At 39.4% G+C, this 10,183-nt stretch overlaps 1 protein-coding gene across 1 annotated transcript in view; it reads left to right on the top strand.

Moving 5' to 3' along the window:
* THADA (THADA armadillo repeat containing) overlaps positions 1-10,183 on the top strand; it is a 621,172-nt gene that overhangs the window by 52,727 nt on the left and 558,262 nt on the right. Inside the window, exon 14 of the mRNA XM_042781470.1 lies at positions 891-1,014. Within this exon, the coding sequence (XP_042637404.1) occupies positions 891-1,014 (124 nt within the window). The remainder of the gene's footprint in view (positions 1-890; positions 1,015-10,183) is intronic.

Genomic DNA, 10,183 nt, shown 5'->3' with positions numbered 1-10,183 from the left:
AGCTTTTAAGATCCCAGTCGCTACTCGCCAAAGTAGGAGGTGGAACAATGTTTTGTATAGTATGTTATGCCAATTGAGCTTGATGTCCCCTGCGATTATGGTATAGGATAATTCTTAAAGGATGAACTTGATGACTTATGATTTAATATCAATGCTATTTTATTCATTTATAATTAAAGCTAGTTTAATTAGAACATTTTTCAATAAGTACACCTTTCCTTTGAAACGCAGTAGAATTAATAAACTCATAAACTTCTAGGACTTGTAATGGACTATAGGATAAATCACTGAGGTTGCATATCCTTGTCCAGAGATTTGGATGCAAGAATCCCATCTGAAGTTGGTTGGGACTTGGGCTGCTTATAGTACATGCTTTTTTTTTTTTTTCTGTCCAAATTAAGTTTTCCATTTTTAATCATTTGTATAAACAGATATTAGAACAGGAGTTCTGAAGAGGCATTAAAGTGAAATTTATCAAGCAGTATATAATGAATATTTCTTCAGTCATTTAAAATCTTTAAAGAGTGCACATATCTTTGCTGCCTGAATGGAGATTAAATTCTGGTGACGAAAATCAGGGGAATTCAGAGAGCCTCAGCAGGAGTTAGGGCTGATCTTGTTTTTACTAAAAATACATCTCTTCTTGTCCGGACTATAATAGGAATTGTATTTGTTGATCCTACAAAGATAGAGTTCACGAAAGTCATAGTATAGCTCATGGTCAAGGGTTCTAAGCTGAATTATTAAGCGAAGCAAAGAGTGAGTGTTGTTAAAAAAATAATCTTTGCTGTCTTATTTAAGGAAAAAAGCAGACTCTTAAATGTGGTACTCTGAAGATAACTATTGTGAGTTAACTGTATTGTGTTTACTGTAATTTTTTTTTTTTTTAGAATTTCATGTCATCAGTTTGCAACAGTCTTTTTGAAGCATTATTTCCTGGATCTTCCTATCCAACTAGATTTTCAGCCTTAAACATTTTAGGCTCAATAGCTGAAGTTTTTCCGGTCCCAGAAGGTAAGTTTTCAATAGTGTTTGATGAGAGTGTTATTTTTTCTTTTAAGAATGCAGTTTTTTTAATATTTACATTTTCTTGGAGTTTCAGTTTTATGTCTTTTGTTTAGATTCTTATGGGAGGTTTTATTATTATTTTATTTTTTATTTATCTATTTTTAATATGGGAGCTCTGATAGCATAGTGCCTAAGGCACTTGACTGCTAACCAGAAGGCTGGCGGTTCAAACCCACCAGCCACTCCTCGGAAGGAAGGTTGGGCAATCCTACTTCCGTAGTGATACTGCCTCGGAAACCCAAGGAGGGGTCGCTATGAGTGGGGGCCGACTCGACGGCAAACAACAACAACAACAATTTTTAATATGTGATTTGGGTGAAAGTTTACAGAGCAAATTCATTTTCCATATGGCAGTTCATATACATTTTGTTTCATGACATTGACTGCAATTCCCTACAGTGTAACAGCTCTCTTCCCACTTCCTCCCTATAGTTACCTCTTACCTGTGTCCTTCTTTCCTATGCATTCCTGCTCCTCGAGCTATCTCTGTAAATACTGCCCTCCTGTTCTCCCATGATTGATCAATTGATCGCTGTAAGGAGTATATTTACCTGATGTAAATGTTCACCCTGTGTGCCTCTCTGTTGTTTGGCTGGAAGCCACAGGAGTAAGTTCAGTTCCAGACGTGAAGGGTAACTAGGGGCCATAGTCTTGGGGGTCTCACCAGGCTTTATCAGACTAGTAAACCTGTTTGTTTATTTTTTTTGTGATTTTGAGTTTTGTTCTGTATTATTCTCCCTCTCTGTTATGGGAGGTTTTATCCTCACTATATAATTCTTATTTGGGCATAATTAAATTTGCCAGTAAAATGTATAAAGAAGAGAAACTGTTTTCACTAGTCATTATTTGCTAATCCTAAACTATAGTTTCTATGCATTATACTAACTATGGGAAGAATTTTTGCATTCACCCCCTCCATTTGTGCTGCTCTTTTAAGATGTTGTTGTTGTTGTTGTTTGCCGTCGAGTCGGCCCCGACTCATAGCGACCCCTCTTTGGGTTTCCGAGGCAGTATCACTACGGAAGTAAGATAGTGCCCAATTTATTTTTTAAGTTTTTTAAAATTATAATAGTAATAATCTCTTATTTGTAACATTCCTCAGTGAGTCTTTGTGGTTAGTATGTGGTTTTCCTTATGTGCTATCTGTTTCATAAGCCTAAAACTGGTTTCAGAAAGACAGTACGAGCCTGTCATTTCCAGACATTCTGGTTTAATGGAATCCTTTGTTTTCCTTCTTTGGGGTACCTAAGGGGAGGAACATTTAACTTCTCTTTTTTACCTTTCTTTTTTTCCTTTTTGACAAGAAATGATTCTTCTTGTCCTCGTACAGGAATGTGTGTGTGTGTTTCTTGTTTGTGCTGTCTTCTTCACTGTGGCTAAGCTGGAAAATATCCTGCTCAGGTGCTCGTTGTGAGGGAATGGACAGAGGACCAGAATACTTCCACTGTATCTAGATTCTTTTGTAGTTTATGTTTTTAGACAAAGTAGACATTTTTGGCTTGGAGGAGGGGCTGGTTAGTTGCTATAAGTACAGGCTTGCTTCATTTGAGGAAAAAAAAGTTTTGCAACTTTTTATTTTGTTCAGCCCAACAGCAGAGTACCAAGAATAGGTCAGTGAACAACCATGCACCCTCTTACCTAGATATATCAGTTGTTAATATTTTGCATATTTGCTTTATCTCTTTCTCTCACATTAATTATATAACTAGAACACAATGATCAAATTAAAGAAATTTAATGTGATATAAGCCTATTATCTAATATATAGTCCATATTCAGATTTTGCCTGTTGTCTCAAAAAGTGGTACTTTATAGCAAAACAATATTTTTTCCATGGTCCAAAGTAAGATCTATGTTGTATTTTATTGCCCTGTCTGCTTAGCCTCCTTTAACCTTAGTAGTTTCTTAGCCTGTCTTTGTCTTTGATGACACTGACATTTTGGAAGAGTGCCTTTCAGTTTTGGCTTATCTGATTGTTTCCTTGTGATTTGATTGAAGTTAGGCAATTTTGACAGGAATATCGCATAAGTGATGTCTTCTTTACAGGGTATCACAACCGGAGGTACATGATGTCAGCTTGTCCCATTAGTCATGATGAAAAGTTTGATTACTTGATTAAGGTGGGCAGAGTTGGCTGAAAAATGGCCCTTTTGGAAGATATCCATGTCAAATCCTTGGAACCAGTGAATATGACCTTATTTGGAAAAAGGGTCTTTATAGTTGTGGTTGTTAAGTCTGTGTGTCACCTTGGCTGGGCCTGGTTGAGTGTCTGGGCAGTTGAATGTAGTTATTCCCCATGGTGAGATTGGTAATTAACTCCATGGTGGAATCTATTGGAGCAGCTGAGTAGCTGCTTTGGGTATGTGGTCTGCTTCCCGTATATAAGAAATAGCTTTGGGAATGGTCTCTAGCTTATGGCATGCTTGAAACCTGCATGTAGCCATGTTGTTGCTCAGCAGCCTGGCTTACTTTCAGTGGACTTGAATTAATGGCCTGCCATATAGTTTGGTGACATTGGGACTGTGCCTTTTTACTTGTTAACCTTGGGCTTGTCAGTCTCAGCAGCTAGCAGCTGTCTGAGGGAAGAAAAGCCTCTAGCTTCAGTAGGCCAGTAGCAGGAGGCAGAGCTGAAGCCCAAGATTGAGGGGCTTTCACCCAGGCCCTAGAGCCTGACACTTTGAACTCAGATTTAAAGCCTCCAAACTGTTAAGGCCATCCCGTTTGTGCTATATTCTTGTCAGAGTGGCGCTAGATAACCAGAGCAATAGATGTGATTACGTTTATGATTTTGAGATGAAAAAATAATCCTGGACTATGGGTAGGCCCTAAGTACATTCACTAGTATCTTTATGGGAGCTCTGGTAGCATAGTGGCTAAGACACTTGCCTGCTAACCAGACGGCTGGCGGTTCAAACCCACCAGCCACTTCTCGGAAGGAAGGTTGGGCAATCCTACTTCCGTAGTGATACTGCCTCGGAAACCCAAGGAGGGGTCGCTATGAGTTGGGGCCGACTCGACGGCACATAACAACAACAACAAGAAGAAGTATCTTTATAAGGGAGCGACAGAGGGAAATTTGATACACACAAGAGGAGAACACAGTGTACCACACAGGCAGGATTGGAGAGATGTGGCCACAAACCAAAGAATGCTAGCAGCTGCCAGAAACTGAAAGAGACAAGGAACTGATTCTCTCCTAGAGCCTCTGGAGTGTGTATGGTACTGCCAACACCTTGATTTTAGACTTCTGGCCTCCAGACTGTGAGAAAATAAATTTCTGTGATTTTTAGCCACTAAGTTTGTGGTAATTTGTTACAGTAGCCATAGGAAATAAATACGACTACTGTACTTTCTACTACTCATTTGTCAGTTTGTCATACTGTGGTGGTTTGGGTGTTACTGTGAGACTGGAGGCTGTGCCACCGATATTTCACATACCAGCAGGGTCACCCATGGTGGACAGGTTTCAGTGGAGCTTCCAGACTAAGATAGACTGGGAAGAACAGGGCTGTCCACTTATGAAAAAAGTGGCCACTGAAAACTTAATGAATAGCAATGAAACATTGTCTGATAGAGTGCCAGAAGATGAGCCACTCAGGTTGGAAGGCACTCAAAATACAACTGGGGAAGAGCTCCCCCCCTCAAAGTAGAGTCGACCTTAATGATGTGGGTGGAGTAAAGCTTTCGAGACTTTATTTGCTAATAGGGCACAACTCAAAATGGGAAGGAACAACTGCAAACTTGCATTAATAATTGGAACACGGAATTACTACAATGATCAGTATGGATTATACCTCAACATAAAACAAAAATCCTGACAGCTGAACCAATAAGCAATATCATGATAAATCGAGAGAAGAATGAAGTTGTCAAGGATTTTATTTTGCTTGGATCCGTAGTCAATACCCGTAGGAGCAGCAGTCAAGAAATCAGACATTGTATTGCCCTGGATAAATCTGCCAAAGACCTTTTAAAAGTGTTAAAAAGCAAAGATGTCTCTTTGAAGATGAAGGTGCACCTAACCCACCATTGTACTTTCAGTCACCTCAAATGCGTGTGAAAGCTGGACAGTGTATAAGGAAGACTAAAGAAGAGTCGATTTGTTTGAATTGTGATATTGGCAAAGAATACTGAAAATACCATGGACTTTCAGAAGAACGAACAAATATGCCCTGGAAGAAATACAGTAGGAGTGTTCCTTAGAAGTGAGAATGGCCAGACTTTTTCTCAACTACTTTGGTCATCTAATCAAAAGGGATGGGTCCCTAGAGAAGGGTATCATGCTCGGTAAAGTAGAAGGTCAGCAAAAAGGGGGAAGGCCCTTAATGAGATGGATTGACACAGTGGCTACAACGATGGGTTCAAGCGTAACAAGGAATATGAAGATGGCATGGACTGGGCACTGTTTCGTTCTATTGTACACAGGGTCACTTTGAGGTGGAATCAACTCGATGGCATATAACAACAACAACAACAACAACGTCAACTTTAGGCGCTTTAGATGGTACTACATAACTCAGCTTACAAAATAAATTTTTACCTGAGAGTGAGTGATTATCTATAAGAAAAATTCTCTGTACATTTCATGTACTTATAGTATCATTGAAGGAGCCCTGATAGTGCAGGATTTAAGCACTTGGTTGCTAACTGAAAGGTTGGCAGTTTGAACTCACCAACTGTTCTGTGGGAGGAAGATGGGACAGTCTGCTTCTGTAAAGATTACTGCCTTAGAAATCCTATGAGCAGTTCTACTCTGGATTGCTATGAGTCAGAATTGACTCCATGACAATGGCTCTTTTTTTTTCTTTTTTTAAATAAAAGGGACAGCTAAGTCCCAAAGAAGTTAACTAATTTGTCCAAGACCTGCTCACCTAGGAAGTGCCATGCTAGAATTTGCTCTACTTTCCATGGGTTTATACTAATAATTTTTAAATTGAGAGAGTTTACTTTAAAAATGAAAAACCTGAATCATCTTCCTAATGAATGTGTCACATATAATTGGGTGTGATTAGTTGCACAATAATTATGTTAATTACACAATGAGGAAGTAATGCAAGTAGAGTTAGCCATACTACCACCCATTATAATAAAGGAGGCTAAAAAGGCATGACAATAAGCCTGTGGAACCCCTGAGACTGTGGCCCCTAGCTGCCCTTCAGGTCTGGAATTGAACTCACTCTTGTGGCTTCCAGCCAAACAAAAAACAGGCATATGAGCTGAACATTTACATTAGGTAGATACACTCCTTGGAGAGATCAATCATGGAAGAATAGAAGGGCTGTGTATGCGTAGGGAGGCAGGAGTGCATGGCAGGGAAGGACACAGGGAATAGGTGGCTATGGAGAGGAAGTAGGAGGAGGGCTGTTGCATTGTGGGAGATTTCAGTCAATGTCATGAGACAAAGTATATATGAACTGCTGTATAGAAGATGAATTTGCTCTGTAAACTTTCACCCAAATCACAGTAAAATTAAAAAAAAAAAAAAAGAGGCCTGACAACAAAATGTTGTTAGTGGGTGCTATCAAGTCGATTCTGACTCATTGCAACTCTATGGGACAGAGTAGAACCGCCGCATAGGACGTCCTAGGGTGTAATCTTTATGGAAGTAGATCACCAGGTCTTTCTGTTGCAGAGCCACTGGATAGGATCAAACACCAACCTTTTAGTTAGCAGCTGAGCACTTGATCACTACCAGGGCTCCTTGGCAACAAAATAGAGAGTGGGAAATGTAAATTTATCCTTTGTCTTCATTGTAAGGGAATTTAACATGGAGTTTTTACATTTTATGGAAGGTCAGTGATTTGGAATTAGTCAAACTACCTGCTTTTCCTCAAGTATACTGGTGTCCCGGTTTCTTATGGCTGCCATAACAGATACCACAAAAGTGGGTTGCTTTAAAGAACAGAAATATATTGTCTCACAGTTCTGGAGGCTAGAAGTCCAAGTAAGTGTCTTGGCTGTGTTGATTCCTCGCGAATGCTTTAAGAGAGCAACATTTCCATGCCACTTTATTAGTTTCCGGTGACTGCTGGCAGTCCTTGGTGTTCCTTTGTTACTTTATAGGTGCATCTGCCTTTGTAGTCACGTAGTACCTGCTTTACTCCTGTATGTCTCCTCCTTTATAAGACACAACTCAAAAAGAATTAGGATTAGGACTCACGCTATTCTGATAGGACCTCATTTAACTGATAACCAAAGGGAAACCTATTTTTAAACAAGATCAGAGATTAGCACTTGAACATACCATTTTGGGGATACAATTCAATATAATGTTTGAAAAACCCACATGCATCTTTCTTACTCAGAATCATATATCATAATATTGATTGTGGAAATTGGATTCCATGATCAAACTAACAAGATTTGTTCAGCAAATACTTACTTATTGCTTATTTTATGTTAAGCAGTGGTAAAGGAGCCAGAAATATACAATGTTCAAAACAAATGCTTCCATCTTGAGCTTATATATTAGTGGAAGGAGACAGACAATAAATTAACAAGTAAATACGTAGAATTTCAGATGGAAATAAGTCCTATGAAAAAAAATTTCAAAAAGGGAAGGGGAAGATGTGGAATGTTTGGGAGGGTGGGGAGCGCTAGCTGTTTCATACAGTGGGGTCAGAGAAATTTTCAAACTGGAGCAGAACTTTTTTTTTTTTTTTAATATTTGTTGTGATTTGGGTGAAAGTTTACAGAGCAAATTCATCTTCCATACAGCAGCTCACATACACTTTGTCTCATGACATTGACTGAAATCTCCCACAATGCAATATTTTCCCTCCCACTTCCTCCCCATAGCCACCTCTTCCCTGTGTCCTTCCCTCCAAGCACTCCTGCCCCCTGAGCTGTCTCCCTGTGCATACACAGCCCTTTTATTCTCCCATGATTGATCTCTCCAAGGAGTGTATCTACCTAATATAAATGTTCAGCTCATATGACTGTTTTTCATTTGGCTGGAAGCCACAGGAGCAGGTTCAATTCCAGACCTGAAGGGCAGCTAGGGCCATAGCCTCAGGGGTTTCACCAGGCTCTATCAGACCAGCAAACTTGGTCCTTTTATTTTCTTTTAATGATTTTGAATTTTGTTCCACATTGTTCTCCTACTCTGTCCAGGATCTCCTACATAGATCCCCCTCTGAGTGGTTGACAGTGGTAGCTGGGCACCATCTAGTTCTTCTGGTCTCATAGTCATATAGGCTGAGGATCACATGGTGTACCAGTCCCTTGGACTAATTGTTTTCCATGCATGTTTGGTTTCCTTCATTCTTTTTTGTTCTGGATGAGGAGAGACCCATCATTGCATCTAGATGGCCGCTTGCAAGCTTTTAAGATCCCAGTCGCTACTCACCAAAGTAGGAGGTGTAACAATATTTTGTTATGCCAATCGAGCTTTATGTCCTCTGTGACCATGGTCCAAGCCCACAGGCCTAAACTCCTCGCTTCCTCTAGGTAGCTGACTGTGGCCAAGAAGTGACTACAGCCTTGTTGAGCAGAACTTTTGAGGAACCAATGAGTCAAATAAAAAATTACAAAGGAAATAAAAAAATAATGCTTTGAGATGATTAAAATGAAAATATAATATCTTTACATCTATGATTCTGAATTGGCCTTTGTTGTTGTTATGTACCATCGAATTGGACCTGACTCAGTGACCCCTCCTTGGGTTTCTGAGGCAGTATCACTACGGAAGTAGATTGCCCCATCTTCCTTCGGAGGAGTGGCTGGTGGGTTTGAACTGCCAGCCTTATGGTTAGCAGTCAAGTGCCTTAGGCACTATGCTACCAGAGAGCTGAATTGGCCTAACACCTGGGAGATTACTAAAAATCCAAAGCCTTGGTCTCTGGTTGCTATTCTAGAACCACTGAATCAGAAAACTTCAGAAGAGAATCTATTCTTAAAAAAACTACCCCTGCAGACAATGAAAAAACTATCCCTGCAGACAATTTTAATAATATGGCAAATTTTGGGGAAAAAAACAAGCAATCAATTTTATATGGATGTACCTATTCTCAGAATAGGAGCTCTGATGGTGTAATGCCTATGCCATTTGAGTGTTAATCAGAAGGTTGGTGGTTCAAACCTAGCAGCCCCTCCTCAGAAGGAAGATTGGGCAATCTACTTCCATAGTGATACTGCCTCAGAATCTCAAGGTGTCACTATTACGCAGATCCAACTTGACGGCAGTGAGTTATTTCCAGAATATTTAAAATCCAGCAAGTAAGGTGGTACTAAAACTATAATGACTGTATTCATCTTGACTGGTTCAGAAAAGGCATTTTATAACCTTGATGAATTCTAAGAGCAGTAATATGAGGGCATTAAGTAGGTTATGAGAAATAAGAGTGTCCCTCAACAAAATATTTTTTAACAGAAATTTCATCTGCTTTTGGTGATTTGGTCATTTCAAGACATTCTGTAGCATTCATATTGTGTTGACTTGTGTTGACTTGCAAGGCAAAACAAAAATAAAACCTGAGAAACATAACAGCAAAGCTTATGAGATTCAGGGGGAAAAAACCCAAATTCACTGCCGTTGAGTCAATTTGACTCATAGCAACCCCTCCTTGGGTTTCCAAGGTGATATCTCTATGGAAGTAGATTGCCCATTCTTCCTTCTGAGGAGTGGTGGTGGGTTTGAACCGCCAGCCTTCTGGTTAGCAATCAAATGCCTTAGGAATTATGCCACCAGAGCTCCCGAGGTGCAGGGAAAGAAGTGCTTATGGGAAATTGCATAGCTGTAAATGCCTATGTTAAAAAGAAGAAAGATCTCAAATTGATAACCTAACTTTATACTTTAAGTAATGAGAAACAGAAAAGCAAGCAAAACCTAAAGCTAGCAGAACAAAACCTAAAGCTAGCAGAAGGAAGGAAAAATAAAGAACAGAGATGAATGAAATAGAGATTAGAAAAACAACAGAAAGAATGAAACCAAAGTTGTGTTTTGAAAAGATCAACAAAATTGACAAACCTTTAGCTAGACTAAGGAAAACAGCAGATGCAAATAAGTAAAGTCACAAATGAAAGTAGGGACATTACTACTGACCTTACAAAAATAAGAAATAATTATAAGAGAATGCTATGAACAATTTTACATGACCAAAATAGATTGATGAAA

This window comes from Orycteropus afer, unplaced genomic scaffold (genome assembly GCF_000298275.1).
Source record: "Orycteropus afer afer isolate SDZICR_OR568_19922 unplaced genomic scaffold, OryAfe1.0 scaffold00124, whole genome shotgun sequence".
Lineage (NCBI taxonomy): Eukaryota > Metazoa > Chordata > Mammalia > Tubulidentata > Orycteropodidae > Orycteropus > Orycteropus afer.
This window is presented reverse-complemented; position numbering and strand designations above follow the sequence as displayed.